Here is a 25,317-nt window from a genome sequence, read left to right on the forward strand (position 1 = left end):
CTGTACCTCGCCAACCAGAACTAGAGCATGGTATCGAAATGAGTAACCCCGGTGCCCTCGCTGACGGCCATTTCGCCCAGATTGGGGCAGCCGTCGCCCAGAGGCTCGACCAAGGCCGGGCGACGATTTAGAATGCCGTCGACGGTGTTACCCAAGCCGGATTTGATGCCGCCAAGTCAGCGACAACACAAGAAGCCATCAACAAGGATGTCCAGACTGAAATCAACAATGTGCAAGCGACGATTCAGAAGCGCATTGAGAGTGGCGTCCAGGCTGGAATCATCAAGGCCCGAGGCAACGTCCAAGGCCTCATCACTGACGCTATCCGCGGTGCTGACCAGACATCGGCGGCTTTGAAATGATGGGTCGTGTTTCTTACCCACACAATCACTGTGTCTATCTTCGGAGAGTTAACACATTCACGGTCATTATCCAACAAATCCAGCATCCGGCTGAGCTTCATGCAGAAGGAACATGGTTCGAGTTCGATAGTGAAGCCGTTCGCTGTTTTCCCTCAGTAGCCTGGCTGCTGTTTGTCACCGCGCTGGCCCTTGCAATCATCATGTCACTTCTCCTACTGTATGATCACGAGACCAGCAATGAGGCCTTTGAGGGGAAGAAGAGATTATGGGTCGCCTTTTTACTTCACCATCTTCTCTGGCCTTCTGTCGCTGTCCTTCTCGGGGCTTAGATGGTTCTGTCACTTGCTGTAGCTGCCTACATGGGCGTCGTTGGGTGGATAGGCTGCGCTGTCACTTCAATAGCCGCAGTTGTTGCTGCTGGATGCCGGACAGTACAATTGTGTAGGATGGTTTCGCCATCTTTAAACAACCAGCTGCAAACAATGAACAGCCATGGGCTTAGACAAGTAACTGCACATGTATAGTCACAGGTTTCTGTTTAGGTCTGACGGTTGTCCAGGTAAGAAGGTATCTTACCTAGGTTGGCGCGCTTAGCAAGGCATCAACTGTTTTGGAAGTGGCTTTATCCGGTGCCTGGAAATTCTCGAACCAGATTGTCCAAGCTGCCAAGGGTAGATTGAATCACGTACCTTACTCATGGTTACGGTCCGAGTTTATAACGACTTACACACGTAGGGGTAGGCACTGTAGCCTTCCACCTCATTGGCCGACGGCATCGATAGTCCTCAGCTTAAGTTCTTGCTCACTGGACCGTCAATCCAGTTTTAATCCGCTAGAAGGAGCAGTTGTGACGTGACATTGAGGGAGACTTGTTCGTCATCTTGGGGTCGGGTTCGCTGAGGATAAGGTAGTGACGGCGACGCCCGCGACATAGGGGCAAGTGCATTCTTTCCATACTAGAACGAGCAAGCCAGGAGTAAGTAAGCCTAAGTATAATACTTGGTGCGCTCTTAACTATGAGACTAAGGTACAATATATGCAAGTTAAGACCAATAGCTATAACTAAGATTCTATGTCCTGCATATTATGCTTGTCCTATTATCTTAAACGACTATAAGACTAAAGACTTTTACTTATACTCTATGTCCTGTGCATGACAATCCAACCCTGGTTTGTTTATTAGCGTGGCACATGGCAGGCCCTAATAGTCAGCTAACTAACGAAAAGGGGAATCGCAAAGGGAGAAGGAAAGAAGACCAGGGAATCGGAAAATAGAAAAGAGGAGATAGAGGAGATTGAAAGGAAGAAGGAAGAAGGAAGAAGGAAGAAGGAAGAAGGAAGAAGGAAGAAGGAAGAAGGAAGAAGGAAGAAGGAAGAAGGAAGAAGGAAGAAGGAAGAAAACAGAAGTTTTGTCTTGCTCTTATCAAGCTCCACGCTCACAAACAAATCAGGGCTGAATTGTATGCTTGTCCAGTTTATGGAGGACAAAATCACAAAAAGATAATCTACGATCCCGCTGGGACTCGAACCCAGAACCTTTGCCAACTGGACAATACAACTACTCGTGATTGAAACCGGAAAGCAACGCCCTACCATTGAGCTACGGAACCAAATGATTGGTTGGGCGCCAACAAATTAAGGCTGCTTATATAAAACCGTAAAAAGTTTATAGTGTGGTATTTGTGGGGTTGTGTGCTGTAGTCTGCTTCTGAATATCCATTCCATCGACCTTGTAGGTTTATCATTCTCCGGTTGAAGTATAGGGTCTGAGTTTCTTGTCATAGTTTTCGGCATTGCCCTATGCAATACTTTACCGGCTGAAATCTGCTCTAAAGTTATATAACTTACCTAAGGTAAGTACGGAGTACATAACATGCATTGCCGGGATTCTCGACGGGAACTACAGACTAACCTAGCAGTATAGAGCACGAACATTAACTCAATCGCTTGTAGAGCTGGAATTCACAATGATAATTTCTCAATGATTGGCGTTTCAACTTAGCGCTGTTACCCAGTATGAAAAAGACGCTCCATAAGCCACAACATTCGGTGGCCTAAGCCAGTAAGTCTCCATCAAAGACTGTCCTTTCCCAAGCCACGCTATCTTAGAGTTGAGCATCACCAGAGTACAACTGAGAGCAGAGAGTAAGTCCAAAACAACGCCCATAGACCTGCTGTATTGTGAACACGGTATGCAGAGAAAGGCAACATGGATAGCCAACGCATTCGTAAAAGCAAAACAAGACCAACAGCTCCAACGCGGCCGCTAACAGGAAAGGAAAATGCAAAGGGACACCGTGCAGCGTCATGAATCAGCAAGAAGAAACCCAGAGCGCCCGAGCGGAGAAAGATGAACCGTACCAGCGGACAGGGGATTACACTCGCCAGGAACAGAAGAAAAAAGAGGAAACGAGAAGTCAAGGAATCCTCCTTACCCGTTCACCACTCCCTCCCGGTCCCCCTCCCCCTTCCCCTCCCAACACCACCACTGGCCGCGCTCTCCCCAACCAGGAGCTCCTCCTCGGGCACACCCACGCCAACTGCGCTCCCCGTCACACTCACAGAACTCACAGCCCGCGACCTCTCCCCTTCCCTCCTTCCCCCCTGACCCTCACCCTGGCTTTGAATTTGGGTCTGGTTCGGACCCCATCCCGCACCACCCTCCTTCAACAACGCCGCCTCCCTGACCAACTTCTCCAACTCCCTCACCCTCCGTCGCAGCGCCTCATTCTCCTGTTTGATCTCCTCGAACTCGGCCCTGCGAAGCGCCGTTTCCTCGTACCGGGTTGTGGCGGGCAAGATACCAGGCGACAGTTCGCTTGTTGTCGTGGTCGTCGTGGCCGTCATGGTTGACGCAGGCGTGGCAAGCGCAGGGGTGTTGGTAGTGTTCGTACCCGACTGCGACTGCGACGAGTGGATGCGCATCATCCGCGGCGGGGCGGCGGTGAAGTAGCTCGGCTCGCTCACATAGTGGTGGTGGGTGGTGTAGCTGCCGGAGAGGGACCTCGGGGCGGGGGAGGGGGAGCCAGTTCTGCTGCGGTGCGACGCGCCGCTGTTTTGTCTGCTGAGGGACACGCCGCCTCCGGTGATCGCGATCGGGGGTTGGGCGGTGGGGCGCACGGGCGCCGGGGAGGAGATGCCTGCGAGCGAGGTGGTGGAAACCGAGCCGGCGTTGGCGGTCAAGCTGCGGGCACTGGCGCTCGACGAGGTGCGGTGGTGGCGGATGGGCTGGTAATGGCTTGTGCCGAGGGCGGGTTGGGCATTGTCACTACATGGTTGGCCGGGCTCGGTACCCGAGGCGCTGGCAGAGGTGGAGGAGGCGTTGGAGACGACCGATGCGTTTTGAGCCGCGCGTAGGAGTGAGAGCTCGCGCGTGAGGCGGTTGACCTTGGCACGAGAGGGTTAGACGGTGGGGGGAAGGGGCGGTTCGAGGAGTTCATACCACCGCCTCTTGCTCCTTCTCGAGCTGCAGATGGAGATCCGCCGCCGTCAAAGGACGTGGATGTCGCAAAGGCCCGGGCCCGGGGCCCACGCCTGTATTGTCGACCATGGAAGGACCCGGAAAGGAGCTGCCGGGCGGAATATGCGGGGACGGTAGAGACGATGAAGTATTGAGGGCGCTCCGGTTCCAGGGGAGAATGTTCAACGACGGCGAACCGGGGGCGGGAGGATGCGGCATCTGGTGGGAAGAAGCTCGACGCGATGAGGACGCGAGAGGATGGGGCGACGGCGGAACAGAGTTGGGGTCGGGCGTGGTGGCTGGCGGTGGACAATGTCGGTGCCTAGCAGCCGGGAACACAGTTAAGGCTGGGCTCGCAATAGGTGCGACAATTGCGGGACGCAAGCTGCAACGAGTTCAGCTTGCAGTTGAGTTGCTGACGCCGAGTTCAGAAGTTAAAAGAGTGTTTCATCACCAGGCAGCCAAAACAAAAGCGATCAATGAATGGCATGGTAGTATGGCCGGTTATGCGGCCGTCAACCTTCTCTGGTTCAGGATCGTTTGGGACATTAGACGGGAAGGGAGAAGGTGGGGAAGAAGGTCGAGTGGGGTCGGCCCCACTCGCACGGCTTCAGGTGCCGAGACCCACAAAATTGGTGGGACGTTGGCAACGGACAGGGAAGCAGCAAGTGACAGCAAGCAGGGTGTTGGCGAGGGATCATGATGTAATGCATGGATGACGGGGAAGAGGGGCTTGTTGATGCCAATCTACATCCGCGATGCATATAAATCTCCCTCGCCCACTTTCGAGACCCAGTTCGAAACATCACAATTGTCAGCGAATCTCTCAACGTTCATCCCATCGATTGTGAAGGTAGAAACAGCCTAGGTGTGTTTTTGCCACAAGTTCCTGCCATGATCAAGGAAGATTTCTGAGGGAAGCTGACTCGTACGTTAGAACCTCCCAGTTCATCAACCATTATGTCCGGCAAGCCCGATACACTTGAACGCGGCCAATCACCGCCGCCGGAGCGGTCGTCGGGCAAGCAGATGACCGATGTTCCTGCGTCCGGCCAAGGGACCAACAACGTACCGCACAAGGGAGACGCCAACAAGGAGGCCATCGAGGTTCGCACCCCGTTTAGAGCAGACATGGGCGTCCCGGAAAATCGCTGACCATGCACAGCATCTGACATCCAACCCCAGGGGCCCAATGGAGGATCATGCTGAGAAGCAGACTGCCAAGGGACCAGTTGAATCACAGCTATCTGCTTGACGGAGGGTTCCTGCTTTCGGTTCCGTTTGTTAGCGTTAGGTTTAATGCATAGATTGTGGCTTCAATGGCATCCATAGCTCACACCCAAAATGTCCAGTGCCTGACTCTCAATGCTCGTTGTTCCTCCTCGTGCAGAATGCTGTAATTAACCCGGAAACGTCAAATCTTCATATCCGTCGTCGTCATCCAAATGCCAAGCAAAGCCATTAGCCTGTCTCTCCAACCACAACTCGGGAACACCTGCGTAATTCACACAATCACATGCATTGTACTGCAATGCAATGCTCTGACCGTACCGCCCGCTTCGTGGCCCCGCAATCAGGCGATGACGACATGTTCGCCCCTCCCCTTGCTGCAACAGCCTTTGCAACGAACCACGCGTCCCAACTCCCAGCCGGCTTCAAAAAGGCCCTCCCTCGTCCAAACCGTATTTCTACTCATCGACTACAAAACTCAATACTTTCCTGACTCGAGCAAATCACTTCAAAACGTCTGCATAAAATTGCAACAAGCAACCCAATATCCCACGCCTTCCTTGCATATCAACGATTCAACATGGCGGCCACCGTCCACGTCAAGAACATTGGCGGCGAGACCGAGGACAAGGAAGTTAAGGACTTCTTCAGCTTTTGGTAAGCTTTTTTTGTTTCATTTCCAACCGCTCAAGGCCTCGCACTGCCACCTCGAAGCTCCATGACAGCTCCCTTTCCTACCCTTCACACTCCTAATGACTCGCCCGCTAACCCCCTCCCAGCGGCAAAATCGCCTCCATTGAGATCAAGCCCGAAGGCACCACCAAGTCTGCCACGGTAACTTTCGAAAAAGAGACCGCCGCCCGCACCGCCCTCCTCCTTAACCACACAAAGCTCGGCGGCAACGAGATCACCGTGACTGGTGAATCCGCCGACGCCCCACCTCGCGACACCTCCTCCTCCTCCTCCGAAACCACCACCACGCGTGACACGGCCGAGCTGAGCCAAGAGGAGAAGCCCCGGTCGCGTATCCTAGCTGAGATCCTCGCGCACGGCTACCTGGTGGCCGACCAGGGCCTGCAGACGGCCATCAAGCTTGATGAGCAGCACAACATCTCGTCGCGGTTCGTCAGCACGCTGCGGCAGCTCGACGAGCGCACGCACGCGATCGACCGCGCCCGCGCCGCCGACAGCAGCTACGGCATCTCGCAGCGCGCGACCAACCTCTGGAACGGGCTGTGGTCGTACTTTGAGAGCTCCAAGGACACGCCCACGGGCCGGAAGATTGTCAACTTCTACACGTCGGGCGGGAAGCAGGTGCAGGATATCCACAATGAGGCGCGGCGGTTGGCCGAGCTGAAGAAGCAGGAGGGCGGCGGTAGTCTGCTCCAGAGCTTGGGCCTGGACAAGGTTATGGGCCGGTTCCAGTCGGCCAAGGAGGGTGAGTCGAGCAAAGGTGGTGCTGCTGGCTCGGAGAAGAAGGACATTCCTGGTGCTGCGCCGGCAGATGCGGCAAGAACTGAGTCGGCGGAGAAGCCTACTGCTCAGTCCGGGGTGGGCAATCCTGAGACGATTCACTAAGTGTGCTGTCTTGATGGAGGTTGAGATCATGAATTCAGTGTGGTTTTAGCTTTCCCATGTATCTGCTCGGTGGCTTGGGTTTGAGGCTTTCATCTCATCCTATTGTTGTTCATGAATTTGAAGCCTCGAGTAGCGGTCCAGGAACTCTGAATGAGCATGCTTTTTTTACGTCGTGGTTTCGGAGTGCTCAATTTGCTAGATCCTTTCGCATCAGCCCCATCGTATCCTTCAATGTATCTCCCAAGCAGGCACCCCAAATTGCCCAATCATTTCTCCTTCCTTTTGGAGCAAATACCACGTCGGATCAACTGCGATGCGAAGCTTCAGACATCCGGCATGGATCTCAGTTGAGACCACAACAGCCGATTTCAAGAAAGGGTTCACGGCCTTTTCCTACCGAGAACATATGATTAGGAATAACTATCACTCTATTACAATGTCTAATGCAATGCTATGTAGAGCTTTTTGACGCCTTGTATGAAAAGAGAAAGACCCGGAATACGTATGAAGCAAGTCTAAACGTCGTTCGGCCATACCCAACCAGCGTCGATGGTACTTTAAGTGTACGACTGAAACCTATGGTATCCGATGCCGAAAAAGGCAGTTCATTTGGGCGTCTAGATACGGATTCGGCGTGATTGCACTACCGCTTGTTGTAGTTGAGGAATCGGCTCTGCATGCAACGTGATTAACGGTCGTCCGGCTGCCAGTCCAAGACACAAACTTACCGCCGTAAACAGGATAATCAGATTGCTCCCGATAAACGCGATGTAGATGCCGAGGTCCCTCCACCTGTGATCAAAGCTCAGCCCGAGCGGGCCGTAAAACTCGTCGCCGAGCTTGTACGCGCAGTACTGGCAGTCCTGCGTGCTGTTGTCGACGAGATAGCCGGGGCCACCGCGCGCAAAGAACGGCCGCATGTACTCGCCGCAGTTGGTGCCGCTCGGCGCCGTAAACGCGTTGAGCTCCTCGGGCCGGCATTGGACAGGCAGCTCGTGCAGCGCCGTGACCACCATGCCGCTGATGAGGCGCGTGAAGGGGTTGAGCTCGTAAAGCCAGGTGCGGTAGCCGGCGGGCATCTGCGGGGCCGGGATGGTGACGCCGCAGAAGAGGGCGAAGGTGACGATGATGAAGGGATCGAACTGGGACGAGATGAAGAGCGACGGCGTCAGGGCAGACAGGGCCTGGCCCATGGTGACGGAGAAGATCTCGGTGATCAAGACAATGAAGAACTGGTATCCGGCACGAGAAGACTCCGTTTGCAGCCCCGGCATGTAATAGAGGGGCAGGAAAAATGACACGGCGCAGAGAATGCTGTACGGCATCTCGGCGACGAGCAGAGAGATGGCGAAGACGAAGGTGCTATACATCTTGGACGACTGCTCGCGGAAGAACAAGGCCCGCTTGATGTGGTACATGACCTCGATCTGCGAGATGATGAGGGCAGGGAGGACAGTGACCTGGAACATTACAAAGACTCTGTACTGAAGTGACTGTCTCGACTCATCGAGGTTGAGGTACGTCAGGCCGGTGAGTAGCGCAATAACGACGTGGTTGAACAGGCGGGTGAAGAGGTAATTGGGCGTGCGCCAGTGGGCAAGGTTGGCGCGGTGCACCACGACCTTGACCTGATGCCAGAAGGGCGAAGCGTATTCCTTCTCGAGTTCGGGGTTCCGCTGAGCGCCTGCTGCTTTGCGTGCTTCCTTCATCTGCGTAATGGTCTCCTTGACGGCGGCCAGCTCCGGGCTGTCGGCCCATATGTCGGCCCAATCACGGTTGCCAATGCGGGGAGAGCTGCCGGCACCGATGGCTTCAAGCATAAACTCGGCGACATTGTCCGTGTCTTTTGGTACAGCGCCGTGCCTCTTGAGGTAATCGCGGAGCACACACGCATCCTTGCCGATATCGCCAAAGTACACGCATCGCCCGCCCGATTTGAGCAGCAACAGCCGGTCGAAGTTCTCGAAGAGGGCCGCGTTAGGCTGGTGGATGGTGCAGAGAATGGCCTGGCCAGCAGCCGCGAGCTTCTTCAAGAAGCGAACAATGTTGAAGGCGCTCTGACTGTCGAGACCGGACGTCGGCTCATCGAGGAAAAGGAGAAGCTCCGGCTTTGCCGCCAGTTCCACACCAATCGTAACCCTCTTGCGCTGCTCGACAGTCAAGCCGGCCTCCGGGGAGCCAATGATGGCATCCGCGAACGTCTCCATTTCCAGCAGAGCGATGATTTCCTCGACATAGCGGTACTTCTCCTCGCGAGGTGTCTCAAACGGCTGGCGCAGGTCGGCCGAGAACCGAAGGGCTTCCCGAATGGTCTGCGTGGGATCGTGGACATCGAGCTGTTCGGCGTATGAGGTCCCGCGCTGGAATTCCTTGCCCGGTTTGATACCGTCCACCAAAATGTCGCCGGAAATCACGCCGATGTTCTTGCGGGCCGCAAGAACGTCGAGTAGCGTAGTTTTACCCGCCCCGGAAGCACCCATAAGAGCCGTCAACTGTCCCGGCTTGACGTAACCGAAGACGTGATCGAGTAAACGACGAGTGCCGCCAGGAACCGGAACGTCGTAGCAGAGGTTCTCCCAAGTGAGGATGCTCTCGGACTTGATGTTGAGCTCCGACGAGTCTGACTCATTCCCGCGAGTGTTGCGCTTCTCCTCTCTCTTGCGGAGCAACTCCTCGTTCAGCTTCTTGCGTTCCGCATTCGGCTTCTGAAACACCTTCGCCTGGTTGCCACCCATGCCGTGGCGAATGTATTCACCCGCAACGATGTTCATGATGAGGAAGAAAACGATGATCGCTAAAACAATACCCCAATCCCGCCACAGGAGCCCAGGGTTGTACGAGAATCCCTTTTCGATATAGTCGCTGCCCGAGATCTGCAGGGTACCTGGGTTCGAACCCGCAAGGGTGCAAACCTCTGCACATAATGTCAATATGTCGTGCAATGTAGGGTGAGGAGGCAAGGATTTCATGAATGGGTGGGGAACGAAAGGGAGAAAGAGAAGAAAATATTGAGGAGGGAAAAAGAGACGAGGAAAGTGGGAATGAGGGAGGAGAAAAGGAAAAAAGAAGGAAGATGAGCACGAGAAAGGAGAAGATGAAAAAAAAAATGGAAAAAGGGAAATAAAGGGGAAGTGAACAAAAAAACCTAGTAAATAAAGAAAAAAGGGGGGAAGGGGCGGGGCGGGAGGGAGTGTGTACCCAAGAGCCAGAGTGCGGAACAAGGGCGAATTTGACATACGGTGATTGATATCAATGTACTCCGGGCCGGCAGGGATGAGAGACTCGGCCGTGCAAGTCATGGTGGACCTCCCAAACTCATTCTCCATGAGTGCTGCGAACTTTGGTCAGTCAAAGCCCCTATTTCGACCACCCCAAGAATAACATCACCCCGGAATTGGACGTACCAGAGAATGTCAAGCCCACAGGATTAATGTAATAGATCCACCTCAGCCACACCTGAAGCCCAAGATTGAGTCAGCGGTTTCTCTTGTATTTTCATCTCGTATTGAGCGAGATTCTCATTGCCATGAGATTCATCAGTAGGGTAAGACTGACCTGCTCAGACTGGTACTCTAATATACTGTCAGCTCATTTCCCCCTATTCGAGGAATTGGGTAACTTACGGATGAGATAACCAGCAGTAGTGATCATCAACGTGATGCCGACCGTAGCAAACTTGACAGCATAATCGAAATCAGGGCTGATACACCCCAGGATGCGGAAGAACAAGGTCATGCACGTGTTGGCCGTGAGAAGCAATAAGTAGAACGTAAAGAAGGCGCCAGCATCACGAGCCAGGTTGGTCATGAAGTAGACAATGATCGAGAAGACCATGATCTGGGTGGCGGCGAAAATCTGGTCGACAAAGATTTGGGCGATCCAAAGCGCCGACGGCCTGTGAAAGGCGTACGCTCGGTGCTTGTTGACGACGGGGCGACCCGTCATGGCTCCGGGCAGCTCGGAAAAGGAACTGAAGACATTATGAAGCAGGCTTATGAACAGAAGGCCACCCTTGCTGAAGGCGCTGGCGGACGTTTGGCCGAGATTCAGATAGAGCGTACCGAGGACGATGGCGATGATGATGTTTCGCAGCCAAGAAAGGACGAGGGCAAGGACGTCCTGTTTCTTAAGCAGAAACTGGCGTTTCATGAGCGCCCAAACCTGGGTCTGGAACCCGACTGAGTAGGCCGACTTCTCTGAGGCACCACGACGCTTCTGCTCGCTCACAGCGACGCGGAAATCTTCGTACTTATCAGCCTCCTCACTAAGGCTCTTCTTGTACTGCGCCATCTCTTCATCCAGATCCCTGCAAAACTTGGATTCCTTGAAAGCAGCTTCCAGGGTGGCTGGGCTGTGCGGGGCGTTCTCGGCGGATCGGCCCTCCTGGTACTTGCGTTCGTAGGCGTCGGTGCAGCCAGTAACGTAGTCAGGGGTGGTTTGCCTCGGCCGGGGAAGGAAGCCGAGCCCTTCGAAGTAGGCCCTGGCCTGTGAGGCGGGGCCGAAGTAGACTTGTCTGCCTTCATCAATGACCATGACCTTGTCAAACAGGTTGTAAATATTCTCGGAAGCCTGGTACAGCGAGACGAAGGTGCTCGTCTTGTACAGATCGGTCTGGACACGGAGAGATTTGATGAAGTCAAGGGCGGTCGAAGCATCGAGGCCACGGGTGCTGTTGTCCCAGGAGAGAATGCAGGCGTTGCTCACTAACATCTCGGCGATCGAGACTCGCTTCCTCTCGCCGCCAGAAACGCCGCGAACAAAGGGGTTCCCAACGATGGTCTGTCCGAAAATATCAGTCTACAATGTTTATCAAGGGCAACTCGGCGGTATTTCAGCAACAAAATCTCGCTTTGGGAACAAAACGACTTCCGTATACCAGATATCTCGAAAGGGGTAAAAAGAGCGCGGATTTGACATACATTGCGGGTATGCTCGATATTGAACATCTTTAGGAGCGTCGAGATGACCTTCTCCTTAAACTCTTGCTTGGTGATGCCGGCCGGTAGCTTCCCTGGCGTCTTCACGTCGAGGGCGAATCCAAGGGTTTGCTCGACGGTCAGGGTCGGCTGGTGGACATCGTCTTCATCATTGTAGAGAGCCTCTCCGCGGTACTGGATGAACTCCTCGTGGGTGAAAGGGCCATAGAGCACCTCACCAGTCACGGCTGTGTAGCCGTACCGTTGGTTCGCGATGGTTTTGAGGAACGTGGTGCACCCCGATCCAGGCTTGCCCAACACGAGGACCATCTCACCAGGTTTGCAGACACCCCTGAAGTTGTCCAGAAGCGTGGCCTCAACACCCCTTTTGCCAAAGCCGAGCATTCGTCTGATCGGAGTGATGATATCGAAGAAGTCAACAAACGCGTCGGGAAAGGTTTTGACATAGTTCATTTGCCCCGAGATGCCCTTCACGGTTAGATTTTGCCAAAGCACCCCGATGTGCTTTGGCCGGATGCCCGACTCTCTTTGGGCAACTAGATCCCCGCGCAATGCGGCTTCGAGATCGAACTGCTCGAATGTCTCCTCGGACGGAGGGAAACCACTCTCCAGCTGCCCCTTCTCCTGGTCTCCTTGACCGTGCCTTTTGCTGGCACGCGACATGTGGGACAGCTCACGCCGCAGTTCGGCGAAGTCGGCCTCGGCCTGCTGAATCGAGATGCCAGTTGCCCGGGTCGATCCGTTGGGGTTGCTGCGCCTGGCCTCTTCCCGGAGGTCCTCGGCATTCCGAGCCGTCGACATAGTGGATGGTCGAGACTCCGTCGCAAAGTCGACGGCCCCTTTCTCCAAGGTCGTATCCATCGCTGGGTTCCCGGGGCTGTCCGCTGCAGTATGCCGTCTCGTCCCGAGGATGTCTGGGGGAGTATACCAATGCTCCAGTTATGCAGATATGCAACTTGAGAAAACCGAGAGACAAGAATAGAGAGAGATGACAGACAAGGGGAGCTTTGTCTGTGAAAAATGGAGGAGGGTGGACGGGCGCCGTGTGGAAGTGGACGAAGAGACAGCGTCGCTCCCAGCTCCTCGCGTCCTGTGGCTTGCGGGACCTCTTGAACGAAAGGAGCAAATTTCAAGACATGGAGCAGAAGTTCTACATTTGTACCAACCTGGAGGAAAATGGACCCAAGGAAGAAAGAGAGAAGCAAAGTCTTGGCAGATCTCAAACATTACCAATCTGATAATAATCGAGACGTTCTCCCGGCTCGTGATCTGACTGCGCTAACAAGGTGCCTGTGATGGTGCGCCCCACCGACATGGGGCAAATCATTTCGATATGGCACTTCTAGAATTTTGGGCGGGCAGTGGTCGGGGATAGCAAGCTAACCTCCGAGCTTGGTCTTGGAGCAGTTTCCTTGGCGGTGGCAGGAACATGCCGTTTCATAAAGGGCGCGCGCCCTACAGTAGAGCCAGTGTGTGTGACCTGTGGTCTTCTGTCGCTTCCTGCTTCCATGCTTGCCTCCGAACCGTTGACGGAAAGCTCAGTCGAAGAGAGCCGATGAGAGACGGATGAGACGCGGTCGAGGTGGGGACAGTGTCGACTCACTCGGCATGTGGGATTATGTGGGGCACGTCGGCTCTGCATGTCTTATTGGGCAGACTGTGTGGTGAGACAGCTTTGTCTCTGGTCAAACCTTGTTGAGATGACGGAAGCGGGGCGGAACGAACCTGCATGTGGATGTAAATTGGCGAGTCAGCAAAAGTTATTCGTTGCCCTCATCCATAGATGGATGGCTGTTTAGGATATCGCACTCAACTGGTACACGGCAACAAGCACTGTAACCAGCTTGTTATAGCGTTATGGCTCAGGGTGGTTCAGGTATGACGTGAATAGAGGGGAAGCTGAGACATCTCGAGCAGAGCCGCATCTGGTGCGAATCAATGGAAATAGAGGCCGCCCTCATCAGCAGGAGTGGATGCTGAACGATTTCCAACTTCGGTTGATGAGGAATTGAGGATAGACTTCGGATCGAGCCTAATAGGCCGGTGGAGATCGAAGCCACGAGGAATTAGGAAATCGGAGTTCCTTAGCGAAGTAAAGAATTTACAACCAATCAAAAGTCCTTATTTTACCACAGCCACCAGTCAAGCCACACTGGAAGATGGCTGATAGGCTAGGCAGCTAGCTGACTCAGCCCGTCAGAACTTCTGAAGTCAGGATTGCTTTTCTCAACTATCCGCCTTGACTCGTGAAAGATGGAAAACCTTCTGGAAGTGGAAGGAGCAATTTAGCCGGCACATCTTCGGAAAATCAACCGGAACTCTCTCGTCTGCAGCCCAGCATGACCCCTTGGAATTTCCCAAAGTCTGCCAATACGACAGACCCAGACCATGTGTTGCTCAGCTTGTCAACCACACGTGGAGGTCAGAAATACCCTGATTTTGTGTTCACTTGTCAGCGACGAGTTATGCACAGCATGTTGCTAGCCCGATGAAAGATTCAGAATAAGCAACTCAAAATGAGGAGTATGAGCAGTAGGAAATGGGGGAAGATGAGCGAGAAGCGTTACGTGGGTGGTTCTGTACTGTTGCACAGCAGTCCGGTCTAATCTTTGGATCAAGAAAGAAGAATCAGGGAAGACATGAGTTGGATCTCACGGGCTGTCTTGTATTCGGTGGTTGGAGATGGTCTCTGTCCGCGGCGTTTCGACTCTGGCAGCAGTGGAAAAAGGTCGCTCTGAGACGCGATGCATCTTGTTCCAACCCACTCTATTATCCTGCAGCAGCCCACCTACAGACTTTACCTCGACATCTCTGGCGGACAAAACGGTGCAGTTTGGCAGCTATAAGGGCACCTCCTGCACCTACATCAGACCACATTTCCCGTCCGGGGACGTCTCAGCCTGACCCATCGTCCCACCATCGTCTCATCGGACAACCGCCCATAGTCATAGGCTCTCTCATCGAAGGACGTATGCTGCAGCACCACGCATGCGCAGGCACGCCAGGTGCACCAGGCACGAATTGCAATTACATTCCGCAGTCTATGGACCCGTCCGAGTCTTATCCCGCCGCTGCTCGCCACACCACCAACCATCCAAGTGTTGATTCAACAAGCCATTCTCCGCTTGCAGAGGAAGGAGCAGCAAGACGGATTGCAGCAGCCTCACGATCCATCCATCTCATCCCCCCACCCGAGACCATCCCCTAATGCACATCCAGACCTGACCGCTCGCAACGCCGTACCCGTTTCTCGTCTCACGAGACACACCAGTGGGTAAAAGATTCAAGAACGCCGACAATGCTAAGCTGGGATGGAAGATGGCGGTGATCGGTGTCCCATGTTTCCATTCGCTGGCCCGCCCCGCCGAAGGACACAGAAGGATGGAGGGAGGGCTCAGGAAGAAAAACAACAGCTCCAAATGTTAGTTGAGTATGATGCCGCAGGACAACGATTCCCTCTAGAGCTCCGATTCCGCACCATTCGCATCCACATTCATGGGGCTGCGGTTCTGCTGCCGCCTTTGCCTCAGCGCGGCGTGGCCCGCCAACCGTCGCCTCGCCGCGTGCCTGCTACCGCGGTTATTGCTGTTCACGTTCATGTTCTCGTCCTCGTCATCGTCTTCTGAGTCAGCCCCGTGCTCGCCGTGTTCGTAGGCAAACCAGCGGGCCTCGTCCAGGATAGTCATGTCGTCGGGCTTGTCGCGCAGCCACTGCATGCGCGGGCCGGAGCGCGCCAGCTCCGACACGCGGAAGCCGTAGATCTTGGGCTCGTAGATCTTATCGCGGCCGAGCCCGGGGGCGATGTTGCGCGCATACATGCCATTGATCATAACCAGGTCGTCGGTCGTCGTCCGCGTCAGTTGGGCCGCCGTTTCGGCGCCCGACCGCGATAGGTCGTATTCGGGGAAGGTGAGGAGAAAGAGCGCGCCAAAGGTGCGGCCGAAGAAGGCTCCGTCGACCGTCTGGAAGCGGCTGTTGGGGGGTACGTAGACGTCGAGGCACGACGGGCAAAACAGCTTAACCGTGTCCTCACCGGGTATGTCGGAGAGACCGACGGGCAGCGTCCTGGTCTGGTTGCAATTGTACCGGGGGCAGACGCCAAAGTGGCCCAACTCGTACTTCTCCGACATTTGTTGTATGCCGGCCCTCGAGCAGATGAAGCGCTGGTGGATCAGGCCGTACAGCATCTCGGCAGAGGATTCAATGACGGATAAGTCGCTGGCAACTCTGCTGTGATGTCTCCTCTCGCCATGCGCCCGCCCTGCCATGCCGTCCTGGACGTCCCCAGACGCGTCTTCTTCGTCCTCCTCGTCCTCGTCTTCTTCATCATCGTCCTCTTCTGGCTCAACGTCAAGGATCATCTGGCGGAAGAGAAGGTCAGCGATGGGTGCATATAAGGAGATGATAAATAATCCGCAGCAGGAATTACCTCTAGCGCTTCTTTGTACATGGCCACTTGGGTCTGCAAGCCCGTGAGGTTGAAGTCATCCTCAATGAACTCCTCGGACACTTCGGCGAAATATTCATGGCCAAGCAAGGAGCAGAAGGACGAAATCCACGACTCTGGTGTCCCCGATGATGTTGACATTTTGGTGCGACAGCGGACACGGCGAGGGCGGACTGTTCTGGCACGATCGCACGAGGGCCGGGGAGCGGATGAGATCCGGAAACGAGATATGAGAATGGAAATTGGCTTGAGTTTGGTGCGCAATCCCTGTTGCTCGACCGTCGCGTTGGCAGCTCGATCGTTCTATGACGCCTGCATGATCAAGCGCGACAATGATGCTGGCTGATATGGCGGCGGACCCTGGTGCAAGTTCAAGATGGTGATATTAAATGAAGTGGTTGGTGTTTTCACTTGCCCACACTTGGCTTGGCCCAGGACAATGGTGCCTCAGTTCCGGTGGTGGGCTGGCGTATGGTCTGTGCGTGGCGCCTTAGCCCCGCAATTAGCGCCATGACTTGTTTATAATTTTGTCTATCAAAGCTTTTCGTAAGATACAACCTTACATCCGTACAGAAACCACATTGTATCCACATCACGTGGGAACGCGTTTAACTCGCATTTCTGGCGCGGGTCACCTCAGACTCCCGTCACTCGCTTGACTTTGCAGAAACAAAATTCGCCAATGATCCACGCGTCGTCCCGCTCATGTGTGCTGTCTATCCGGCTGCATGCAAAATGTCGGTTTTCTGCTAGCTCAGAATTTCCGGGCCAGCTGAGCAGCATCCATCAGAGCAGTGCCTTCCCCGACGTAACGGCATGGAGACGCCTTGCCCTGCAGGCCGACCGCCAAGGCAAGCCCATTGTCTTTCGACAGCAGCTACACCAGGATGAAACTAACGGCAACATCACATCACCGGTTTTCCTCCCCGCGTTGCGCAAGTGGTTCGGCCCTACCGTACCCGGGAAGCCGACAGAATTATCCCCCTCGTTGGCACGGCACCTATCCCACATTGTCCCCTATGAGCTGGCCCCGAGCTCAGCCGACCCGCTCAGGAAGCACGCCCTGCAGCATTTCCTAGAGTGGCTGCGATGTAGTCGGGATGCCGCGTACAAGAAACTCTCCACTCCGCTCATGGATTGCATACTCGCTGCTAAACTCGAGCAGCAGGCACATGTCCCAGCCGGGCAGGGTAGCCGAGGAGCACTTGACACTCCCTTCATCCGCTTCGACGCCCCACTGGCTCTCCTGGCCGCAGCTCTGCACTACAACAGGGAAACCCCTGACCCATCCGAGCGCGTAGATCAGCTCTACATCGCCCAGATGCCCCTCTCAGAGCTGCCGGGCGCCCTGCAGCTGGACGTGCCCATCCCTAACGCCCTCACGGCGGATCCCACCCCCGAGATTCCCTACACGGCCGACATTTACATCAGCAGCCTCTGGCTCGGCCTGGAGCCGACCTTCACGCCCTGGCACCGCGACCCCAACCCAAACCTCTTCTGCCAGCTGGTGGGCTCCAAGACGGTGAGGCTCATGCCGCCCGCTCCGGGAAAGCAGCTGTTTGCGCAAGTAAGCGCGGGCCTGGGACAGCTAAATGCCAGCCACGCCATCAGAGGCCAGGAGATGATGCAGCCCACCGAGCGGAAGGCCTGGTGGGATGCTGTATGGGGACCCAGCGTGCCCAAGGGGATGTTTGAGGTGGTCCTGCGCCCTCGCGACGTGTTGTTCCTTCCCATGGGATGGTGGCACAGTGTCCGGAGCGTGGGTGGTGGGGATGGGAGCTTGAATGCGTCCGTCAATTGGTGGTTCCGCTGGAGGAAGGTTGCTCGTCCTAGACCGAATTCACCCTGAAGCCTACCAGTGCCCCAAGTAACCATGTCTACAAATTGTTAAACATGACGAGACTTACTCATGCAGATCCTTCTCCGCATGGATTCTCTGTAATCAGATGCAGTGCATGTGTACATTAGCATTGAGCCATCAATGATACAGACGCGAGGCTGGTCCCCTGAGCCCCGGTTCACACCCTTCTTCAGTATGTTCTCGGCTTTTTTGTCAAGGCAGTCGACCATGTTTCAGAGGCCTTGCCTGCACAATGACTTCCGAAACGTGGTGTAGCAGAATCTTTCGGCCTACATCACGGCCTAACTATGAGTGAAGTAAAACGGTGGTATGCATGTGTTATGTCCGCTACCCGTCGTATTCTACGCTTTGCTGAAACACCCCAGTGCCATCTGTAATTTCCAGACTCCTCCTATTTGTAGCCTCCAACCTTCGATGCTCCCAGGGAGGTTGCTCAATATTCGAGCCAAATCCTGAGCGAGCTTGACCTCCTCCAGGTTCGGTAGTCCCGCCGAGACATGTACATCCGGTCGTACTTTTCCTCAATGAGCGGCAGTGAGATGTGCTTCAAGGTCTGGTGGTGAAAGAACGCCGAAAGGCAGCACAGCGCTCCCATAGTGAACGATCCCAGTCCTGTCTCGTTCCGAGCGGAGTTTGTCAAGAGGAAGGCCGAGCAGCAGATTGCAATGCCGAGCCAGATCAGGCACTCGCCGTAATAGTTGGGATGCCGGCTAAGACCGATTATCAGGCATGAATACCAAAGGAGTGCAAAGGGAGAGACATCTTACCACTCGCGCCACAACCCCTTCGAGCAAAATACCTCGTCGTGCCTCTTTCGCTCCCTGTCCCACATCCATTTCGACAGTTGCCAGTCCGCAATCAGCTCGATGACGGACCCGCGCAGGATGGACCACATGCCGAGGGCAAACCAAGCCATCCTGATATAGCACGACGGTATGGGGAGCAGTTCATCGCCAAACTTCAGGCACCGCATGCCCCGGAACGCTCCAGGAGACAGCGTGTTGACCGCGACGATGGGCAGGGTACAAAACCAGACCCACAGCGCCTGCAAAATGAAGGCCTTGAGAAACCGGTTGGGGTTGTTGCGGATACCGTTAAATCGCGAGTCGCCACCACGGAGAAGGTTGCGGACAGATGTATACGTGCCGACTGTCAATGCAAGCCCGGTCAGCAGAGCAAGAGCACAAAGGAAAGTAAAATGCAAATGACTCACCCCTCAATGCCCAGAGAACCACAACTCCATTGATGACAACCTGACTCCAGTGGACCGGCATGCTCCGCACCCTCTCTCTCATCACCGCCAGTCCCAGCCCAGCAACCTCCCTCAGGACTTGCCAATTCACAACCCCAATGTCCGGGATCACAGGCCCAAACAGGTAACCTCTCATCCAATGAACCCCACCTGTATTCCAAACCGTGTCCCAGAAAGTCGACAGCCCTCCACCAGGCAGAAGATACTCGCCGTGAGTACCCACCAGACTCAGCAAGGCAACAAGGATAAAGTTACCAAAGCCCGCGACATCAAACAGCAACTCGCTCTTGAGCAGAAAAACTGAAGGCATTGCAATAGCCGCCTGGAGAACCAGTGTCGCGATCGTGCAGCGGGCGAGATTGACCATGAACGCCGCGGGCCAAGGCAAGAACAAGAATTGAAAGAACGCTGTTGTCAAGAGCAGGATGGGGATCTTGACGAGGAAGTGGGACCGTGCCAGGCGGATGAGGAGGATGATGGGCAGCATGTTGGCGGCTTTGTATTCGTGCTCCGACTGGGTGTTGGTGGTGGTGGTTTGTTGTGGTTATCGGTCGTGGTTGGTCGTGACTTGAAGGCTGGAAAGTGACAGGTGTGAGTTGTGTTTTTTATCGATTTGCTTCCCACGTCTGGATTCAGAGATGCAAGATTTGGTTGAACCTTTCCACGCGCCGCGGAATGTGATGTTGCACGCCGAGAGGTAGTGGAATCGGCGATGGTAACTGTGTTGGTGATACTCTGTAAGGAGTATTGGAGCCGCTTGGAGAATCGAAAAGAAGTTTAATGGAAAAGGGAGGCAGCTCGGTTCAATTTTGGGCGGAAGGCTTCGACTTGTTCGGACCAGTTCACCTGCTCCAGGATCAGGTCATTCATTGTTAACATGGAAGGAGCGGAAATGAAACCAGTACAATGAAGAAGGCACGCAAAGCTGCATGAAATGAGCAGGCACCTTGTCAGGTTGTTTCTGAATTGCCCTGTGCTCAACTCAGCTTCAAGTGCCATAACAGGGCTTTACTTTCTCGAGGCTGGTTCCGGGCAAATTCTCCGGCGAGTGTCACAAAAGGGAGACCACATATGCAGTGACAGCAGCATGCAGCATGGCCCCCCTGCAACTGATTCAGGTATATGCCGTGAGCATAAACTCAATAGCACTTCCAATCGAGTGGTCATTGTCGGGTGAAGTGTGAACCATCTGGAAGTCAGTGGGTGGTCGTCCAATACGAACAATACCTGCATCCATGGATAGTTATATATACCTTCACCCTAGACTTCCAACTCCAGCCGATTCAAGATACCGTGACACAATGGTCTTAATAAATATCAAGAGCTCCCAATCTCTCACTGCATCAGAATCATTCAATCCTTCAGCAAGCACTCATTCACCGCATTAGCAAGCACTTATACACCTCATTATTGGCAAGCACCCATAATTACACTGCACCAGCAGGCACTCATATAGAAAGGCAGGCAGAGGTCTGACAAACTCGCAATCGTTTCATTTCTCAGTCATCTCGCACTGCTTGTAGCAGGGCCATACTTTTCCACTCAGCACCAGTCAATACCAGGGACCCATCATCCACGACTCAGTCATAGCCCTCACCGAACATTTCCCTTTGAAGCCGCAAAGTTACAGCAGCGACAACCAGTTCCAACCCATGCTCAACCTATGCCGCAGGAGCATCCAGCTTCAAGCGGACAGGCAAGTAACCAAAACCCAAAACAATGGCAAGAAAGCGCCGGTATCCAATGCTAATAAGGAAAAAGGTGAAGCAAGAAATCCATGCCAGAGCAACAAGAAAGGGACAAAAAAGAGAAAACCGGAACCAGCTGCTCGCTCAAACAACCGGGCCAGCCTTGACAACATCCTCGGTCGCCTCGCTCTCATACTTCCTGAAGTTCTCCAAGAACAGCTTGCCAAGCTTGGTGACCTCGGCATGGAAGCTGTCATCGCCGGCCGTCCAGGCTTTCCTGGGGTTGAGCAGCTCAGCGGGGACGCCGGGGCAGCTCTTGGGCACCTGGAGGTTGAACACCTCATAGTTCTCGTACTCGACCTCTGCGAGCTCGCCGCTGTGGATCGCATCCAGAATGGCGCGCGTGTACTTGAGCGGGCAGCGCTTGCCGCCTTGAGCGAAACCGGCGCCGACCCAGCCCGTGTTGAGCAACCACGCGTTGGCGCTGTGCTCCTGGATCTTGTCGGCCAGCATCTTGGCGTAGCGCATCGGGTGGAGGGCGAGGAAGGGCTGGGCAAAGCACGCCGAGAACGTCGCCTGCGGCTCGAGCACGCCGTCCTCGGTGCCGGCCATCTTGGACGTGTAGCCGCTGATGAAGTGAAACATGGTCTGGGCGCTGTTGAGCTTGGAGATCGGCGGGAGCACGCCCCTAGCGTCGCAGGTGAGGAGGATGATGTTGGACGGGTGGTTGTTGGACATGCAGGGGATCTTGGCGTTGCTGATGTACTCGATCGGGTACGCGCAGCGCGTATTCTCGGTCAACGTCGAGTCGTCGTAGTCGACCTCGCGGGTGTCCTGGTCAAACACGACGTTCTCAAGCACCGAGCCGAACCGGATGGCGTTGAAGATATCCGGTTCCTTCTCTGCTGAGAGACCGATCGTCTTGGCGTAGCAGCCACCCTCAATGTTGAACACACCGCGGTCGCTCCAGCAGTGCTCGTCGTCACCGATCAGCGCCCGGTTGGGGTCCGCAGAGAGCGTGGTCTTGCCAGTGCCGGACAGGCCGAAGAAGAGCGTGACATCGCCGTTCTTGCCCTCGTTGGCCGAGGAATGAAGGGTAAGGATGTTGTGCTTGATGGGGCCCTCGTAGAACATGACGGTGAAGATACCCTTCTTCATCTCGCCGGCGTACTCAGTGCCCAGGATGACCATCTCCTTCTCGGCGAAGTTGATAGCGACTGAGGTGCTCGAGGTCATGCCCTCGGTGTAACGGTTTGCCGGGAACGACCCCGCATTGTAGATTGTGTAGTCGGGGTGGAAGTGCTCGAGCTCCTCGCGCGGCGGCCGGATAAGCATGTTGCGCATGAAAAGGGCGTGGTAAGCGCGGGCGCAAACGACGCGCACCTTGATGCGGTACTTCTCATCCCAGCCAGCATACCCGTCAACAACGTAGATGCGATTGCGGGTGTTGAGATAGTCGACGGCGCGCTCGCGGTTGATTTTCCAGACCTGAATGAAGACGAGGGGTTAGCTTTCAGGTGGTCAAGCCCAGGGGCGCCACGTGATGTGGGGTTTTCTGGGGAAGATGTTGGAGACAATCGGCAATTGGTGGAACCCGAGTTGGAGATGCAGTGGGAAATGACGACAGCGACAGTGGATCAGCGGCCTCGGCAGAAACATGCATCGACACAACGATGATGTCGCCGCACTTCCCAGCGGCAATTGCACCTCCTGAGGCCCTCCGCCCATGCGATGCGCGCAATGGCAAGGACAATGGCTTTCTTCAGCCAATTGGCCCAAAATATTGTCTCAAGTCTCAAAACATGGTTGGCGAGACGGCTCACGCTCGCTGGCCCCGTGACCGAATGAAAGCTGAAGAGTAATAACCCGGCTAGAAGCGGGCTTGGGAATGACGCTGAATCTGAAAACCAGGATAGGAACGCGGCCAAATGCCTTACCTCAGGGTCCATCGGCCTGTTCACAGGTCCCCACCTATGGAACAATACTGTTAGCATTCAATCTATGGCGTAAGCAGTGGCTGTTTTGCAGCCTAGCGGAGTCAAGAGTGGATCATACCAGATGTCCCTCTCTGATGTTGGCTCCTTGACAATTCGCTTGTCGAGTGGTGACCGGCCGGTCTTCTTGCCGGAGTATGCGGTCAAGGCACCGCTGGAGGTGATGGCAGTGCCCGTCTCGTACACCAGAGCATCTTCGTAGAGGGCGGGAACTGAAGGGTTGGGGATCTGGTGATGGGTCAGTTCCGAGTCGAGACCCACGAAGCAATTGAAGGACTCACAATCGCGACTCTGTCATAGTCGATGTGTGCCTTCTCGTGGAGCTCCTCCTCTGGATCATCAGTCAGAAACCGGGCCATGGAAAACTCAAAGGCGTTGAAGCTGCTACGGCAGCGCATACCTAGTTCAGTGTGTTCAGGGTGGGGACTGTTTGCACTGCGTTAGACCTGCATAGCGTTCGTGGCAACGGAGAAGAGAGAGGTACTAACGTGATACCACCGGGATGGAGGCCGGTCTTGTTGACGGTGTTGGAGAGCACTGCCGGGGAAGCGGAGGTTAGCGAAGGGTAAGAAGGTGACGGGCAGACAGATGGCTTGTCTCCCTGTGGACTTACTGTTGGCGGCTAAGGGACGTCCACGAGAGAGAAGCTGGCTGCGAGGACCTTTGACTGAGGGATCGGTGTAAGGAGAAGCGGTTCTGGCAACGGGGTCCTTCATGGTTCTTAAGTGCTTTCTGCTATCCTCGAGATCGGGTGGCTTTGGAGCGAGCGTCGACAGGGGCTGTGGGAGCTGAGTCGAGTTCGGCAATGTGGGTTTACGGAGAACCCACTTTCTACTGGGGAAAACGGGGGACAAGAGACTTAGGGACCGGGGCACACTGATAACACTTAGTCGACAGTCCTTCCGCACCCGAGGTAGAGGAGTGAGAGTATATAAACGCGTGGAGCGTCGAGCAGTGGCGTGGCCAATGGGGAGTGACGACAGCATTCCAAGTAACGACTGGTGCTCCCGCTCGGGAGTGACACCGGGTACATGTGGATGACGATTCGGGATGGTGGTGATTGGGTGGCCGGGCCACGAATTGTTTCCGGAGCTCGTCGATCGCACCCCTGTCGCCGTTCGGGAAAGGACACGGCGATGGCCTGTTTCATAGGTCGGGCCAGACGACACGGCGTTGCTGTCTCGGGTTCAACTCGATCAAATTGAGCTGCAACTAGCACGGCAACCGCATCAAGTTGCAATGTGTTGGATTGGATAAGTTTGGCCTTGGAAAAGTACCAATCTTTGTTATCTTTTGTCAAAGCTTGCCACTTCCGGCTTGCTGCACCTGCCGACTCAACCCCCCTCGGGGTTTTTTTGATGCTTAGATCGGGTGCCGTTTCCGTACCAAACAACCACTTATCGGCAACCACAGCTGGACACACAAATCCTGCGCTGCAATCTTTGACCCTGGCCCGCGATGAGATGCAATTTCTCTGCTTCCTTCCGGCCTTTCGACTTGAGTTCCCCGGTGCCAGATTTTGTGGGCGACCGGGAAAAGCAGGGACATTATGAGATGTTGTTTTCAGTGACACAATTTGGTAGATCTTACGGAGCCTCAGGAACGCTCAGCGAAGGGCTGAGATTGTCACATGACTTGTCGGACGAAACAAACCCTGCAAGTTTCGATGCTGTCTCACATTTGGCTCAACCTTCATGGCCTTGCTATTGTGAGCGTCCAAGAAATGGTTTCAAGTTCCTCCCAGAGGCATGTGCGATTTCCTTCCAGTCAGCAGATAAGGCCAGGCGGTTCCCTTGAGGGCTCAGGTCCATGGGGCTCAATCCAAGGCCTTGCCATTGGTGTCCCTGCGTGTTGAACGAGCTGTACTGTACATTACACTACGGGCGCTGTTACCTTACGGTGCTCCCCTCATCACTTCAGCGCCAAGCTGTATATCAAGGTGGCTCATCAAACCAGGGCGCTGGGTTGCCCAGACCTTGGCAACCTGATTCTCCCGGTGGACCTGTTCTGGAAGGGCAAAGGTTACCCCGCGATGCTTGAAAACTCTCCCAGGCGGGTGACAAGGCTCGGATCGCCGCTAAGGCTTCCCCGCGAATTGCCGCAACAGCGGATCATGAACACGGGCATCAAAGCAAAGCGCGCAAATGCCTCCGTGTTTCATTTACCGTCATGGCCCAGGGATGGGATATTGCACGGCAACGAAAGTAAAGTATCAATGGATACCTCCGTACGCACAGTGAAATCTGGAGCCCCACTAGGTACGATTACCTCCTTTCGTTGCCGAAACCATTCTGGCAAACAAAGAGGTCAGGGCGGCAAATCACACCCAGCAGGTGGTTCTCCGACATTGCCCGACTTCTTGGGATGCATTTTAAGTCTACATACCACAGTAATGTGTATTCATGCACATACCGGTATATCTAGCCCTCTCTCCTCAACAACAAACAGGATTCGACAGTGCCTGGATGCTCGCCGTGACATCAGCCTGGGCCGTTGGACCGGAACCGT

The 25,317-nt window shown here is 54.8% G+C and overlaps 9 protein-coding genes and 1 non-coding gene across 10 annotated transcripts; 3 read left to right on the plus strand and 7 right to left on the minus strand.

Moving 5' to 3' along the window:
* Positions 1 to 1,870: 1,870 nt before the first annotated feature.
* Positions 1,871 to 1,972, minus strand: N657DRAFT_t41. Its single transcript has one exon. It is a non-coding gene; the product is annotated as a tRNA-Arg (tRNA).
* An 829-nt stretch (positions 1,973 to 2,801) lies between these two features.
* On the minus strand, positions 2,802 to 4,925 carry N657DRAFT_661168 (uncharacterized protein; the record flags this gene model as incomplete). The annotated part of the gene is made up of 4 exons (XM_062795084.1): positions 2,802 to 2,882; positions 2,925 to 3,749; positions 3,805 to 4,121; positions 4,895 to 4,925. 4 exons carry the CDS (start codon positions 4,923 to 4,925, stop codon positions 2,802 to 2,804), a joined length of 1,254 nt encoding a protein of 417 aa, XP_062650603.1.
* Positions 4,926 to 5,535: 610 nt separating this feature from the next.
* On the plus strand, positions 5,536 to 7,045 carry N657DRAFT_668843 (uncharacterized protein). The gene is made up of 2 exons (XM_062795461.1): positions 5,536 to 5,709; positions 5,832 to 7,045. Exons 1-2 carry the CDS (start codon positions 5,633 to 5,635, stop codon positions 6,628 to 6,630), a joined length of 876 nt encoding a protein of 291 aa, XP_062650604.1. The 5' UTR covers positions 5,536 to 5,632; the 3' UTR covers positions 6,631 to 7,045.
* Positions 7,046 to 7,273: 228 nt separating this feature from the next.
* On the minus strand, positions 7,274 to 12,428 carry N657DRAFT_566035 (uncharacterized protein; the record flags this gene model as incomplete). The annotated part of the gene is made up of 7 exons (XM_062788398.1): positions 7,274 to 7,303; positions 7,359 to 9,544; positions 9,869 to 9,961; positions 10,035 to 10,086; positions 10,186 to 10,202; positions 10,254 to 11,409; positions 11,550 to 12,428. The coding sequence occupies 7 exons, from the start codon at positions 12,426 to 12,428 to the stop codon at positions 7,274 to 7,276; spliced, it is 4,413 nt and encodes a 1,470-aa protein (XP_062650605.1).
* Positions 12,429 to 12,438: 10 nt separating this feature from the next.
* Positions 12,439 to 12,895, minus strand: N657DRAFT_177711 (uncharacterized protein). Its single transcript, XM_062786106.1, has one exon. It carries the CDS (start codon positions 12,792 to 12,794, stop codon positions 12,507 to 12,509), a length of 288 nt encoding a protein of 95 aa, XP_062650606.1. The 5' UTR covers positions 12,795 to 12,895; the 3' UTR covers positions 12,439 to 12,506.
* Positions 12,896 to 13,657: 762 nt separating this feature from the next.
* Positions 13,658 to 14,900, plus strand: N657DRAFT_177655 (uncharacterized protein). The gene has a single exon (XM_062786105.1). The coding sequence runs from the start codon at positions 14,107 to 14,109 to the stop codon at positions 14,773 to 14,775; it is 669 nt and encodes a 222-aa protein (XP_062650607.1). The 5' UTR covers positions 13,658 to 14,106; the 3' UTR covers positions 14,776 to 14,900.
* Positions 14,901 to 15,025: 125 nt separating this feature from the next.
* N657DRAFT_564703 (uncharacterized protein) lies at positions 15,026 to 16,155 on the minus strand (the record flags this gene model as incomplete). The annotated part of the gene is made up of 2 exons (XM_062788304.1): positions 15,026 to 15,928; positions 15,997 to 16,155. The coding sequence occupies 2 exons, from the start codon at positions 16,153 to 16,155 to the stop codon at positions 15,026 to 15,028; spliced, it is 1,062 nt and encodes a 353-aa protein (XP_062650608.1).
* Positions 16,156 to 16,453: 298 nt separating this feature from the next.
* Positions 16,454 to 18,034, plus strand: N657DRAFT_668846 (Clavaminate synthase-like protein; the record flags this gene model as incomplete). The annotated part of the gene is made up of 3 exons (XM_062795462.1): positions 16,454 to 16,488; positions 16,768 to 17,773; positions 17,930 to 18,034. 3 exons carry the CDS (start codon positions 16,454 to 16,456, stop codon positions 17,954 to 17,956), a joined length of 1,068 nt encoding a protein of 355 aa, XP_062650609.1. The 3' UTR covers positions 17,957 to 18,034.
* Positions 18,035 to 18,308: 274 nt separating this feature from the next.
* N657DRAFT_677562 (uncharacterized protein) lies at positions 18,309 to 19,614 on the minus strand (the record flags this gene model as incomplete). The annotated part of the gene is made up of 3 exons (XM_062795997.1): positions 18,309 to 18,585; positions 18,643 to 19,024; positions 19,089 to 19,614. The coding sequence occupies 3 exons, from the start codon at positions 19,612 to 19,614 to the stop codon at positions 18,309 to 18,311; spliced, it is 1,185 nt and encodes a 394-aa protein (XP_062650610.1).
* A 915-nt stretch (positions 19,615 to 20,529) lies between these two features.
* On the minus strand, positions 20,530 to 24,011 carry N657DRAFT_640705 (uncharacterized protein). Its single transcript, XM_062792017.1, has 7 exons — positions 23,423 to 24,011; positions 23,298 to 23,346; positions 23,210 to 23,235; positions 23,091 to 23,140; positions 22,871 to 23,037; positions 22,753 to 22,786; positions 20,530 to 22,303 (listed from the first exon to the last, which is right to left on the minus strand). Exons 1-7 carry the CDS (start codon positions 23,793 to 23,795, stop codon positions 20,960 to 20,962), a joined length of 2,043 nt encoding a protein of 680 aa, XP_062650611.1. The 5' UTR covers positions 23,796 to 24,011; the 3' UTR covers positions 20,530 to 20,959.
* Between the last annotated feature and the right edge of the window lie 1,306 nt (positions 24,012 to 25,317).

Source organism: Parathielavia appendiculata, assembly GCF_033297405.1.
Source record: "Parathielavia appendiculata strain CBS 731.68 unplaced genomic scaffold N657scaffold_2, whole genome shotgun sequence".
Lineage (NCBI taxonomy): Eukaryota > Fungi > Ascomycota > Sordariomycetes > Sordariales > Chaetomiaceae > Parathielavia > Parathielavia appendiculata.

Excerpts from the sequence above, each read along its gene's own strand:
- N657DRAFT_668843 (XM_062795461.1), top strand. The coding sequence starts at position 5,633 with ATGGCGGCCACCGTCCACGTCAAGAACATTGGCGGCGAGACCGAGGAC. Across the intron at positions 5,710-5,831 it reads AAGGACTTCTTCAGCTTTTG|CGGCAAAATCGCCTCCATTG; the intron begins GTAAGCTTTTTT and ends ACCCCCTCCCAG.
- N657DRAFT_177711 (XM_062786106.1), bottom strand. The coding sequence starts at position 12,794 with ATGTTTGAGATCTGCCAAGACTTTGCTTCTCTCTTTCTTCCTTGGGTC.
- N657DRAFT_177655 (XM_062786105.1), top strand. The coding sequence starts at position 14,107 with ATGGGGGAAGATGAGCGAGAAGCGTTACGTGGGTGGTTCTGTACTGTT.
- N657DRAFT_640705 (XM_062792017.1), bottom strand. The coding sequence starts at position 23,795 with ATGCTGTCGTCACTCCCCATTGGCCACGCCACTGCTCGACGCTCCACG. Across the intron at positions 23,347-23,422 it reads ACGTCCCTTAGCCGCCAACA|TGCTCTCCAACACCGTCAAC; the intron begins GTAAGTCCACAG and ends CTTCCCCGGCAG. Across the intron at positions 22,304-22,752 it reads ACAGGCCGATGGACCCTGAG|GTCTGGAAAATCAACCGCGA; the intron begins GTAAGGCATTTG and ends GTCTTCATTCAG.